The sequence below is a fragment of the Genypterus blacodes genome, unplaced genomic scaffold (assembly GCF_046128005.1).
Source record: "Genypterus blacodes isolate CSIRO-AG114 ecotype Tasmania unplaced genomic scaffold, CSIRO-AGI_Gbla_v1 ptg000073l_1, whole genome shotgun sequence".
Classification (NCBI taxonomy): domain Eukaryota; kingdom Metazoa; phylum Chordata; class Actinopteri; order Ophidiiformes; family Ophidiidae; genus Genypterus; species Genypterus blacodes.
The window spans coordinates 3,217,960-3,232,149 of NW_027466883.1; the positions used below are offsets into that span (position 1 = coordinate 3,217,960).

Below are 14,190 nucleotides of genomic sequence, written 5' to 3' on the forward strand. Positions count from 1 at the left end.
TTTAGCTGTGGTCCTGGATTACATGATCACAGTCCTAACTATGGTATGATAACATATTAAACATAGAAATACATCATAAAAAGAAGAACTTTACATCTATTTTAACATATCATATTTGTTTTGTGAGAGTTGAAGATACTTTGGAAAGACCAAATCTCTGGCCCCATTAAATCCTCCATCTGGCCCCAAGATCAGGCCCTCAGTGTCTCTGCTCCACCAAAAGCTGCAGAGTAATGTGAGTAACTAAGGCTGGCAAACATCAGAATCAGAATCAGAATCAGAATCAGAATCAGAATCAGAACCAGAATCAGAATTTCTTTATTTGCCAATTAAGTTTACACTCAAAAGGAATTTGCTCTGGTCCTTGGTGCGTTCAACACATAAAACAAAAAACAACATTTAAAACAACAACTGAGAAAATAATAAATTTAATACACATGAAGTTAGTTAGTTAGTTAAGTTAAACAAAGTTAAACATGCAAAGGTACTATGGTTATTAAATAGTCAGTAGAAGACCTGGGCCTTGTTGATGAGGCCCACTGCAGAGGGAAAGAATCAGAATTTGTGGCGTGAGGTTTTGGTCCTGATGGACCTCAGCCTCCTGCCAGAGGGGAGGGTAGCAAACAGTTTTGTGACCAGGGTGGGAGGGGTCGGCCACAATCTTGCCCGCCCGCGTCAGGGTCCGGCAGACATGCAGTTCCTGGAGGGGCGGCAGGTCGCAGCCAATCATCTTCTTCGCACAGCGTATGATACGCTGCAGCCTGCTCTTGTCCTTGGCAGTGGCTGCAGCAAACCTACTGATGGTGATGGAGGAGGTGAGGATGGACTCAATGATGGCAGAGTAGAAGTGTACCATCATCGTCTATGGCAGGCTGAACTTCTTCATCTGCCGCAGGAAGAATATCCTCTACTGGGCTTTTTTGGTGAGGGAGCTGATGTTGAGCTCCCACTTGAGGTCCTGGGAGATGATGGATGCCAGGAATCGAAAAGACTCCACAGTGTCAACTGGGGAGTTACAAAGAGTGATGGGGGCAGTGGGGCTGCATTCAGTCAGAAATCCACAACCATCTCCTTTGTTTTCAGAGCATTAAGCTCCAGATTGTTCTGCCAGCAACAATTCACCAGACGGTCAATCTCCCGCCTGTAGGCGGACTCGTCCCCATCAGAGATGAGTCCAATGATGGTGGTGTCGTCCGCGAACTTCAGGAGCAGGACCAACTGATGACTGGAGGTGAAGTCATTGGTGTATAAGGAGAAGAGCAGAAAAGAAAGAACGTAGCCCTGAGGGGAACCGGTGCAGATGGTGCGTGAGTCCGAGACGTGTTTCCCCAGCTTCACCTGCTGCTTCCTGTCAGTCAGGAAGTCTGTGATCCATCTGCAGGTGGAGTCGGGCACGTGAAGCTGGGAGAGCTTGACCTGCAGCAGTGACGGGATGATGGTGTTGAAGGCAGAGCTGAAGTCCACATGGAAACTGTGTATTTGACTTCTTTCTCATGCTTGGTCTGTAACTTGTGTTAATGGCTGTATACTCATCACCACTTCCTAAGTCACAAGTGAATGAAGTTAAGTGAGTTCCTGATAAGCTGATCAGCTGTGTGAGTGTGTTCTCCTGTGACCTCTGACCCTTGGGCTATCAGCAGAAATCTCAAGCATCTGAACATTTAACCTGAACTATTTACCCTTGAAGTCTGCTTACATTATACATGTGTGGAGTCCTTTGAATGTATCTGTACTTTACTCAAGTGTGTCCATTTTGGGATACTTTTTACTGTTACTCCACTACATTTCAAACTAACATATCCTACTTTTGACTCCAATGTGAGTTTCTGTACTTAACACAAGTACAGGATTTGTGTACGTTGTCCACCACAGTCGATCACAGTCTAAAGCTTTCTAAAGAGTTAAAGGCTAATCATGGGGATAGTTGTAATGAGAGGAGGAAGACCAGGGGAAGTTATTGAGCATTTCAGAGTGAACTTAACTCAAACTCTACCAGGATGTGTCTGTAGACCTCATATCCTGTATATTAGAGTGAAAAAAACAATATGCGCCTGTGTCACCTCAGGTACGACCTGTCTGAAAGAGCATTGAGTCTTTGTCTAAACAAGTGTGTGTCATCAATGCCAAATCAACGGTAGGAGAATCCTCCTTTCCATGTACACAAAGGCTCTGGTAATTCCATTGAAATGATCCCAATTCAACCCCCAAATTTGAGGAGTTAGGTTTCCATTTAGAAATGGTTTGCACTAAATCCTGACACACACATTATGATCCTTCAGCTGTGGTCCTGGAGTCCAGCATTGGGCCGGGAGCTTCACAAGTGTTTGACGTTTCCTAAAAACGTAACATGTTGTGCTTGGTGAGGTTTGTGTTCAGCTCTGTGTTCAGTGGTCTGTGTTCCTGTATCATTTTGTGATGTTTTCACACCTGATCTTTATATTCACACTTCCCTCAGTATCACAGTCAGGTTTGGTTTGGTTAATGGTACAAGTTATATTACCATCATCTGTCTTTTAAAAGTAATTCACTTCTGAACCTACAGTTTTATGAATGTGCTTGTTGTTGTAATATTCTTACTGTACTGATCCAATATGAATTAACTGAAGAAGTTTCTAGCCCTTTAGCTCTATTCTTGCACCATGTATAACGCTTCATACGACTTAAGACAAGAAAACACGAAGACAAGAAAAATGTCCACGTTGAAAGGAGTTCTGCTTGATGATACTGAGAATATTAGATTTGAAGTGATGTAGTGATAAAGTGATATATATTGAGTGTAACATGTTGTGCTTGGTGAAGTTTGTGTTCAGCTCTGTGTTCAGTGGTCTGTGTCAGAGTTTCTTCTCCTTCAGCAGCTGCAGCGGCTTCCTGCTGTAACAGCTCAGAGTCTCTGCAGTCTGACTGAGGGAGGTTTTTGTACCACCAGAAATCACTGTGTGAACACACCACTACTGTGGAAACTCTGACAGTAGTAAACTGCTGCATCTTCAGCCTGAACTCCACTGATGGTCAAAGTGAAGTCAGTGCTGCTTCCACTGCCACTAAACCGAGCTGGAGTGTCTGACTCTAGTGTGCTCGCATATCTAATAAGGAGCTTTGGAGTCTGACCAGATTTCTGTTGGTACCAGTTCATAAAGCTTAAACCAGAAGCTGTGAAAACAGCTTGGTTTGTGTTACAGCTCAGAGTGACAGTGGATCCTGGAGTAAATGTCACTACTGGAGGCTGAGTCACAGTCACCTGGCCGCTGCATCCTGTGGATGAAAAACAAATCATTGATGGATGATCAGAAATCAATCAGAGAAAAGACAGCACACTGTGTTTGAAATGTTGCTGAGTGAATGAACCTGTAAAACAGCAGCAGGCCAGCGTCCAGATGAGGATGGTGATGAGAGTCATGGTGTTTGTGCTTTCTGCTGTGTTCACTCACAGATCTGAGTCCTGCAGTGTTGAACTCACACCACTATAAAGCTTCTCAGTTCACTGGAGGATCAGCTGATGATGCAAAGCCTCCTCTCTATGGAAATGATTTCTCTGCTCTCCACACACTGAAGGCAACGTGGGACACAAACCCAGGAGGGAAAACAGCTTGGATTGACACTTTCTCACCTTATTGGGATGGAAAATATATTTACATGAGACATGCAGGTGAAGATTTACAACTCTTGGATTAAAATGGTGAACACTGTGGTTTGTAGGATTCATCTGTTTCTCTGCTTTTATTTTAAGGCTGATTATTTCTTAATTTGTTTCCTATTTAATAACAATATTTATGTTCATATTATCTAAAATGATGTATAGTTGTAATTGAAATGTAAATTGATAATAGGGGAGCTGTAACTGTTTGTTTCTCACTGAAAGAAAACTAAAGTAAAAAGCCCCAAAAAAATATTTTAATTATTAAAAAAATCAATATAAACTGATCAGAAAAGGAAACATCAGTAATCTTGAAAGTAGTTCAGTCTTCTTCTAAAGATCAGACATGTTTCATAGTAAAGCTGCTTGTTCAAAGTGCAGGAGGTTTTTGTACGGCCACTTAATGAGTTTGTATCACTGTGGTGGACTTTTGGTGGAGGAACCAAACTCATCGTTGACTGTAAGTACCAGAGATTTATACTTTATACAACATATAGTTTATCATTTTTATACCAAGCTTAGTTCAGAGTGTGATGAAGTAAAAATTCATTTTTTAACAATGAAACATTTTTACCAAGTTTTGGTCTTCACCATGAAGTACTGATCATGAAGGTGGAGAAGAAATGTGAGGTTACGTTTAACGTTCTCTCAGATGATATTAAAGTGAGACATTTGATATGAAAACATGAATTTATGAAACTATTTAAAGGAAGTTTTATTTTCATATCCATTTTACTCGTACATTTTTAATAGACTAAAAATGTTAATTTTCGAAATGTAATGATTTATTTATTTTCAATTGTGTTCATCATATAGACGTTAGATTCAAATGTTGAGTTAATTCCTGTCAAACACATTTGTGACTTTATAAGTGAATTCAGTTTAACTTGGACTTTGTGTTCATGGTTTATTTGTTTAACATGAACTGAACAGGAAGTGAAAGAGACAGACGACTTAAGTTTCCACTGTACTTAAATACACACACACACACACACACACACACTTACACACACACACTTAAGTGTTTCGAGCAAAATATATAACATAAATTTGTAAAATTACAAAGCAGAATCAAAAAACAAAATGAAAATAATGATTCACCTCGTTTTTTGTCACGAGCAAAATTTATATAGACGTGCTGTTGCTGATGGTCTAATAGGGAGAGATTTATACTCCTCCTCCACTCTCCTCTCCTCTCCTCTCCTCTTCTCTCCTCTCCTCTCCTCTCCTCTCCTCTCCTCTCCTCAGTGGGTGTGATGCAGCCCACCCTGACCCTCCTCCCCCCTCCACAAAGGAGCTGCAGCAGGGCAGTGCCACCCTGGTGTGTGTGGCCAGCGGGGGCTTCCCCTCAACCTGGAGGCTGGGCTGGAAGGTGGGGGGCACCAGCAGCTCCGAGGGGGTGTCAGACAGCCTGGAGGTCCTGGGGAGGGACGGCTACTACAGCTGGAGCAGCACCCTGAGCGTCAGTGCAGACCAGTGGAGGAAGGCGGGCTCAGTGAGCTGTGAGGCCAGTCTGACTGGTCAGAGTCCTGTCACTCAAACCCTGGACCCTGACCACTGCTCGCAGTAGATTTGGATCAACACTTTCTGTTTACAAATGCTGTTTCTTGTGTGTTAGAGAGCTGCAGGAGGCTGCAGATATCCTCTGTTCAGCTGTTTGAGCAAGTTCCAAAATGAACACTGTTGATGTTTGTTGCTTTCCTGAGCTGCTTTTCTTCATACTGAGCTTTATATTCATCATATTCTCATCTCATTTTTGCTAATCTGATTTAGATTTCCTCTTCATTGGAAATGTAACTCTAAATAATTGCTGATATTTGAAATAAACCTTGCAATTCTCATGAGTTCCTGTATATTTTTGTGATGTTTTCACCACAACAAACTCCATTTCCATCAGAATCCAATTCAGAAGAGTTTTAATGCCAAGTAGGTTTTCACCCACAAGCTTTCTACATTGGTAGTTGGAGCAATCACCATATGAAGATCAAGAAAAAGAGTACATCTAAAAATAAAACACATAATGTTTTGTACAGACAATATAAATATAATCAACAATTATACAGCTGAATGTGTCTATGGAGAGTGGAGTATGGAGTGTGTACACTATGGCTTTGAGTGTATAGATAAGTAGATCATACTAACATCCCACCTGATCTTTATGATCACTCTTCCCTCAGTATCACAGTCAGGTTGAGTTTGTTTAATGGTACAAGTTATATTACCATCATCTGTCTTTTAAAATTAATTCACTGCTGAGCCGACACTTTAATCAATGTGGTTGTTGCAATAGATTTGTTTTCTGCTCATATAAATAAATGAACTGAAGAAGTTTCTAGCCCTTTTGCTATATTCTAGCACCAGTTAAGGCTTCATCTATACTTCAGAAATATTCAGTTTTAATCTGGGTCAACATCAAAATGTGAACGTTGAAAGGAAACTTCCGCTTGATGGCACTTGTGTGGATCCACAGTGATGTGTTCAGTGAACCACAGATCCTCATCACAGACTCTTCCACTAAACTTCTGCAATTTCCAATGCACTGTGTGAAACAGAGAAGAGAGGAGAGGTGAGGTGGAGAGAACACTGATCCCGAGAGAATTTGTTTTAAATATGATCATGATTCTCCGTCATTACAAACTGTCAGACACCTTTACTCCCCTTTCCTTACTGGAATTATGAGCTGAATGTTGAACCAGAGTGGACTCATGTGCCGACACTTTGCATTTTTTGTTCTGAAAATGTAAAACTACAAATGGATGAAAAATGTGAAAATGTTACATCAGTAATCAGGTTGTGTTGACATAAAACAATATCTAAGACCACATGAAATAGAAATGAAACTAACACGTTAATGTACAGAAAAACACAACCATCCTGATTCTATTTATAAAACTATATACAATGAAATGATCACAACCTCAGGTACAACCTGTCTGAACGAGTCATTGAGTCTAAGTCTAAGTAAGTGTGTGTCATCAATGCCAAATCAAAAGCTTTCTTTCCATGAACACCAAGGCTCTGGTAATTCCATTAAAATGATCCCAATTCAACCCTCAAATTTGTGGAGTCAGGTTTCCATTTAGAAATAGTTTGCACTAAATCCTGACACACACATTATGATCCTTCAGCTGTGGTCCTGGAGTCCAGCATTGGGCCGGGAGCTTCACAAGTGTTTGACGTTTTCCTAAAAATGACCAAATTTATTGATTAATTATTTTTAATTTATAATTAATAATTAATAATTCCTAATTATTAAGAATAATTATGTTTACATCATAATATCTAACATTTTGTTAGGATTAAAATGGAAATTGATAATAGTAGGGTTGTAACTGTTTGTTTTTCACTAAAAGAAAACGAAAGCAAAATTCAAAAAACTTATTTAGATTATCTTAAAACAGAAACAATATACACTGATCAAAAAAAAAGTAAAATCAGTAATCTTGAAAGTAGTTCAGTCTTCTTAGGATCAGACATGTTTCATAGTAAAGCTGCTTGTTCAAAGTGCAGGAGGTTTTTGTACGGCCACTTAATGAGTTTGTATCACTGTGGTGGACTTTTGGTGGAGGAACCAAACTCATCGTTGACTGTAAGTACCAGAGATTTATACTTCATACAACATATAGTTTATCATATTTTACCAAGCTTAGTTCAGAGTGTGATGAAGTAAAAATTCATTTTTTAACAATGAAACATTTTTACCAAGTTTTGGTCTTCACCATGAAGTACTGATCATGAAGGTGGAGAAGAAATGTGAGGTTACGTTTAACGTTCTCTCAGATGATATTAATGTGAGACATTTGATATGAAAACATGAATTTATGAAACTATTTGAAAGTTTTATTTTGAAATGTTTCTTGTAAAGTTTGACTTAACTGAATTTGTAATGGTTCAATGTAATGATTTCATTGTGTTGAATTGTTTACATTCATATAGACGCTAGATTCAAATGTTGAGTTAATTCCTGTCAAACACATTTGTGACTTTATAAGTGAATTCAACACACGCACGCACGCACGCACGCACACACACAAACACACTTGAGTGTTTCTTACGTATTTGCACCTAAGATATAATTTCATATTTACTGAAACACATTTTAAAGCAGATATAAAGATATCATCAATTAATGAATTTGCCAGTAACATTATTACTGAAGTCATGAGACTGATTGCTTATAGTGGGAGAGGAGAAGGATCAGAAGGAGAGGAGAGGAGAAAGAGGAGAAAGGATTCAAACTTTATCTTTCAGAAGGTTTGATATATTCTGTTTCTGTCTTTTTCTTGTGAGGAAGGCGTCCATTAGCTTAATACATCCACTGACACCAACATCTCACTCTGTGAAATGACAATGATTGCGCAATTTACTGTGACTGCATTCTAAACAGTGAACTGACTCCATGGCTCACTGACAGTTTCACAGTGAGGCTTCCACTCTTCATCCTCATCCTTTTCCTCCTGTTCTCTCCCATTTCTTCTGACCCATTCTATCAATTTCTGTCAGCCTCTTCATCTGTCTCTCTGCTTGTAACTGGATCCTCCACCAGCCTGAGAGTGGCCTCAAATCTCACAGTTTCTGCCAGTGATGCACATCAGGCATCAGACATCCGTCTGACAGGAGCTTGACAATGAATACATCTGATCTTATTTTTCCTTTTGAGAGAGGGATCAGCAAGTACGGGATTTGAAAGTTGTGGACCTGCACAACAGCTGAGCTAAAAAAAGTTATGAATTTGAATTACATCATGTAAAGAATCAAACACGTCTTCAGAGTTTTTTTCTGCTTCATTAGAATATGAAGTCTAAAGATCTGCTCTTTGACCTTTTTTGTGAAACCTGGAGTGAAGTATTTATCAAATTCATTCCTGCAGTATAATGAGTGTAACATGTTGTGCTTGGTGAGGTTTGTGTTCAGCTCTGTGTTCAGTGGTCTGTGTCAGAGTTTCTTCTCCTTCAGCAGCTGCAGTGGCTTCCTGCTGTAACAGCTCAGAGTCTCTGCAGTCTGACTGAGGGAGGTTTTTGTACCACCAGAAATCACTGTGTGAATAGCCAGACACTGCTTAGGTAGTGTGCACTCTGACAGTAGTAAACTGCTGCATCTTCAGCCTGAACTCCACTGATGGTCAAAGTGAAGTCAGTGCTGCTTCCACTGCCACTAAACCGAGCTGGAGTGCCTGACTGTCGTGTGCTCGCATATCTTATTAGGAGTTTTGGAGTCTGACCAGATTTCTGTTGGTACCAGTTCATAAAGTTACCATTAGAATTGCTATATACAGCTTGGTTTGTGTTACAGCTCAGAGTGACAGTGGATCCTGGAGTAAATGTCACTACTGGAGGCTGAGTCACAGTCACCTGACCGCTGCATCCTGTGGATGAAAAACAAATCATTGATGGATGATCAGAAATCAATCAGAGAAAAGGCAGCACACTGTGTTTGAAATGTTGCTGAGTGAATGAACCTGTAAAACAGCAGCAGGCCAGCGTCCAGATGAGGATGGTGATGAGAGTCATGGTGTTTGTGCTTTCTGCTGTGTTCACTCACAGATCTGAGTCCTGCAGTGTTGAACTCACACCACTATAAAGCTTCTCAGTTCACTGGAGGATCAGCTGATGATGCAAAGCCTCCTCTCTATGGAAATGATTTCTCTGCTCTCCACACACTGAAGGCAACGTGGGACACAAACCCAGGAGGGAAAACAGCTTGGATTGACACTTTCTCACCTTATTGGGATGGAAAATATATTTACATGAGACATGCAGGTGAAGATTTACAACTCTTGGATAAAAATGGTGAACACTGTGGTTTGTAGGATTCATCTGTTTCTCTGCTTTTATTTTAAGGCTGATTATTTCTTAATTTGTTTCCTAATTAATAACAATATTTATGTTCATATTATCTAAAATGATGTATAGTTGTAATTGAAATGTAAATTGATAATAGGGGAGCTGTAACTGTTTGTTTCTCACTGAAAGAAAACTAAAGTAAAAAGCCCCCAAAAAAATATTTTAATTATTAAAAAAATCAATTTATACAGATCAGAAAAGGTAACATCAGTAATCTTGAAAGTAGTTCAGTCTTCTTCTAAAGATCAGACATGTTTCATAGTAAAGCTGCTTGTTCAAAGTGCAGGAGGTTTTTGTACGGCCACTTAATGAGTTTGTATCACTGTGGTTGACTTTTGGTGGAGGAACCAAACTCATCGTTGACTGTAAGTACCAGAGATTTATACTTTATACAACATATAGTTTATCATTTTTATACCAAGCTTAGTTCAGAGTGTGATAAAGTAAACATTTTTTTTTTACAAAGAAACATTTTTTTAAGTTTTGGTCTTCACCATGAAGTACTGATCATGAAGGTGGAGAAGAAATGTGAGGTTACGTTTAACGTTCTCTCAGATGATATTAAAGTGAGACATTTGATATGAAAACATGAATTTATGAAACTATTTAAAGGAAGTTTTAGGTTCATATCCATTTTACTCGTACATTTTTAATAGACTAAAAATGTTAATTTTCGAAATGTAATGATTTATTTATTTTCAATTGTGTTCATTCATATAGACGTTAGAATCAAATGTTGAGTTAATTCCTGTCAAACACATTTGTGACTTTATAAGTGAATTCAGTTTAACTTGGACTTTGTGTTCATGGTTTATTTGTTTAACATGAACTGAACAGGAAGTGAAAGAGACAGACGACTTAAGTTTCCACTGTACTTAAATACACACTTACACACACACACACACACACTTACACACACACACTTAAGTGTTTCGAGCAAAATATATAACATAAATTTGTAAAATTACAAAGCAGAATCAAAAAACAAAATAAAAATAATGATTCACCTCGTTTTTTGTCACGAGCAAAATTTATATAGACGTGCTGTTGCTGATGGTCTAATAGGGAGAGATTTATACTCCTCCTCCACTCTCCTCTCCTCTCCTCTCCTCTTCTCTCCTCTCCTCTCCTCTCCTCTCCTCTCCTCTCCTCAGTGGGTGTGATGCAGCCCACCCTGACCCTCCTCCCCCCCTCCACAAAGGAGCTGCAGCAGGGCAGTGCCACCCTGGTGTGTGTGGCCAGCGGGGGCTTCCCCTCAACCTGGAGGCTGGGCTGGAAGGTGGGGGGCACCAGCAGCTCCGAGGGGGTGTCAGACAGCCTGGAGGTCCTGGGGAGGGACGGCTACTACAGCTGGAGCAGCACCCTCAGCCTGGGTGCAGACCAGTGGAGGAAGGCGGGCTCAGTGAGCTGTGAGGCCAGTCTGACTGGTCAGAGTCCTGTCACTCAAACCCTCGACCCTGACCACTGCTCGCAGTAGATTTGGATCAACACTTTCTGTTTACAAATGCTGTTTCTTGTGTGTTAGAGAGCTGCAGGAGGCTGCAGATATCCTCTGTTCAGCTGTTTGAGCAAGTTCCAAAATGAACACTGTTGATGTTTGTTGCTTTCCTGAGCTGCTTTTCTTCATACTGAGCTTTATATTCATCATATTCTCATCTCATTTTTGCTAATCTGATTTAGATTTCCTCTTCATTGGAAATATAACTCTAAATAATTGCTGATATTTGAAATAAACCTTGCAATTCTCATGAGTTCCTGTATATTTTTGTGATGTTTTCACCACAACAAACTCCATTTCCATCAGAATCCAATTCAGAAGAGTTTTAATGCCAAGTAGGTTTTCACCCACAAGCTTTCTACATTGGTAGTTGGAGCAATCACCATATGAAGATCAAGAAAAAGAGTACATCTAAAAATAAAACACACAATGTTTTGTACAGACAATATAAATATAATCAACAATTATACAGCTGAATGTGTCTATGGAGAGTGGAGTATGGAGTGTGTACACTATGGCTTTGAGTGTATAGATAAGTAGATCATACTAACATCCCACCTGATCTTTATGATCACTCTTCCCTCAGTATCACAGTCAGGTTGAGTTTGTTTAATGGTACAAGTTATATTACCATCATCTGTCTTTTAAAAATAATTCACTGCTGAGCCGACACTTTAATCAATGTGGTTGTTGCAATAGATTTGTTTTCTGCTCATATAAATAAATGAACTGAAGAAGTTTCTAGCCCTTTTGCTATATTCTAGCACCAGTTAAGGCTTCATCTATACTTCAGAAATATTCAGTTTTAATCTGGGTCAACATCAAAATGTGAACGTTGAAAGGAAACTTCCGCTTGATGGCACTTGTGTGGATCCACAGTGATGTGTTCAGTGAACCACAGATCCTCATCACAGACTCTTCCACTAAACTTCTGCAATTTCCAATGCACTGTGTGAAACAGAGAAGAGAGGAGAGGTGAGGTGGAGAGAACACTGATCCCGAGAGACTTTGTTTTAAATATGATCATGATTCTCCGTCATTACAAACTGTCAGACACTTTTACTCCCCTTTCCTTACTGGAATTATGAGCTGAATGTTGAACCAGAGTGGACTCATGTGCCGACACTTTGCATTTTTTGTTCTGAAAATGTAAAACTACAAATGGATGAAAAATGTGAAAATGTTACATCAGTAATCAGGTTGTGTTGACATAAAACAATATCTAAGACCACATGAAATAGAAATGAAACTAACACGTTAATGTACAGAAAAACACAACCATCCTGATTCTATTTATTAAACTATATACAATGAAATGATCACAACCTCAATAAAGACCTGTCTGAACGAGTCATTGAGTCTAAGTCCAAGTAAGTGTGTGTCATCAATGCCAAATCAAAAGCTTTCTTACCATGAACACAAAGGCTCTGGTAATTCCATTAAAATGATCCCAATTCAACCCTCAAATTTGTGGAGTCAGGTTTCCATTTAGAAATAGTTTGCACTAAATCCTGACACACACACATTATGATCCTTCAGCTGTGGTCCTGGAGTCCAGCATTGGGCCGGGAGCTTCACAAGTGTTAGACGTTTTCCTAAAAATGACCAAATTTATTGATTAATTATTTTTAATTTATAATTAATAATTAATCATTCCTAATTATTAAGAATAATTATGTTTACATCATAATATCTAAAATTTTGTTAGGATTAAAATGGAAATTGATAATAGGGGAGTTGTAACTGTTTGTTTTTCACTAAAAGAAAACGAAAGCAAAATTCAAAAAACTTATTTAGATTATCTAAAAACAGAAACAATATACACTGATCAAAAAAAGCTAAAATCAGTAATCTTGAAAGTAGTTCAGTGTTCTTCTTAGGATCAGACATGTTTCATAGTAAAGCTGCTTGTTCAAAGTGCAGGAGGTTTTTGTACGGCCACTTAATGAGTTTGTATCACTGTGGTGGACTTTTGGTGGAGGAACCAAACTCATCGTTGACTGTAAGTACCAGAGATTTATACTTTATACAACACATAGTTTATCATATTTTATCTAGTTTAGTTCAGAGTGTGATGAAGTAAAAATTCATTTTTTAACAATAAAACATTTTTACCAAGTTTTGGTCTTCACCATGAAGTACTGATCATGAAGGTGGAGAAGAAATGTGAGGTTACGTTTAACGTTCTCTCAGATGATATTCAAGTGAGACATTTGATATGAAAACATGAATTTATGAAACTATTTGAAAGTTTTATTTTGAAATGTTTCTTGTACACTTAACTGAATTTGTAATGGTTCAATGTAATGATTTGATTGTGTTGAATTGTGTACATTCATATAGATTCAAATGTTGAGTTAATTCCTGTCAAACACATTTGTGACTTTATAAGTGAATTCAGTTTAACTTGTGTTCATGGTTCATTATTTAAACATGAACTGAACAGGAAGTGAAAGAGACAGAAGACTGAAGTTTCCACTGTATTTCAATACACGCACGCACGCACGCACGCACGCACGCACAGAAGCACGCACGCACGCACGCACACTTGAGTGTTTCTTACGTATTTGCACCTAAGATATAATTTCATATTTACTGAAACACATTTTAAAGCAGATATAAAGATTTAATCAATTAATGAATTTGCCAGTAATTTTATTACTGAAGCCATGAGACCGATTGCTTATATTGGGAGAGGAGAAGGATCAGAAGGAGAGGAGAGGAGAAAGAGGAGAAAGGATTCAAACTTTATCTTTCAGAAGGTTTGATAAATTCTGTTATGGATTATAGTAATGTAATCTGCCGCTACACTGTAGTGTTGAAGTCTGATACTGATCGCGTGTGTCTTATGTGCAGCTGTGTGTCTTCCAGTGGAAGTGAATCTGCTCTTTGTGTGTCTCTGCTCTCCCCTCCAGCTGGCCCCAAGGTCAGGCCCTCAGTCTCTCTGCTTCCCCCCTCCTCTGAGCAGCTCTCCGGGGGCTCGGCCACGCTGGCCTGCCTGCTGACTGGCTACTCTCCTCAGGCAGCCATGGTGAGCTGGGAGGTGGACGGCATACTCCTGCAGGGTCCTTCATCATGGCCACAAGCAGACCCAGTCCCTCCTCGGGAGCCAGTGTGAGGGCTAGAGGAGCTGCCTGAAGCCCAGGGCAGGGGCTCTGTGTGGGGGGAGCAGGAGGAACACAGCAGCTACTCTCATCAAGATGGACCTTCACTGT

General features: G+C 39.4%; 1 pseudogene and 1 gene segment (V, D, J or C); both read left to right on the forward strand.

The window, feature by feature from the left end:
* The first annotated feature begins 3,994 nt into the window (after nt 1-3,994).
* On the forward strand, nt 3,995-5,478 carry LOC143006150 (Ig lambda-2 chain C region-like; annotated as a pseudogene).
* Nucleotides 5,479-9,748: 4,270 nt separating this feature from the next.
* On the forward strand, nt 9,749-11,240 carry LOC143006151 (Ig lambda-2 chain C region-like; the record flags this gene model as incomplete). The annotated part of the segment is given in 2 exon segments: nt 9,749-9,842; nt 10,632-11,240. Coding segments are annotated over 2 exon segments (417 nt in total), but the record flags the coding sequence as incomplete, so codon positions are not given.
* Between the last annotated feature and the right edge of the window lie 2,950 nt (nt 11,241-14,190).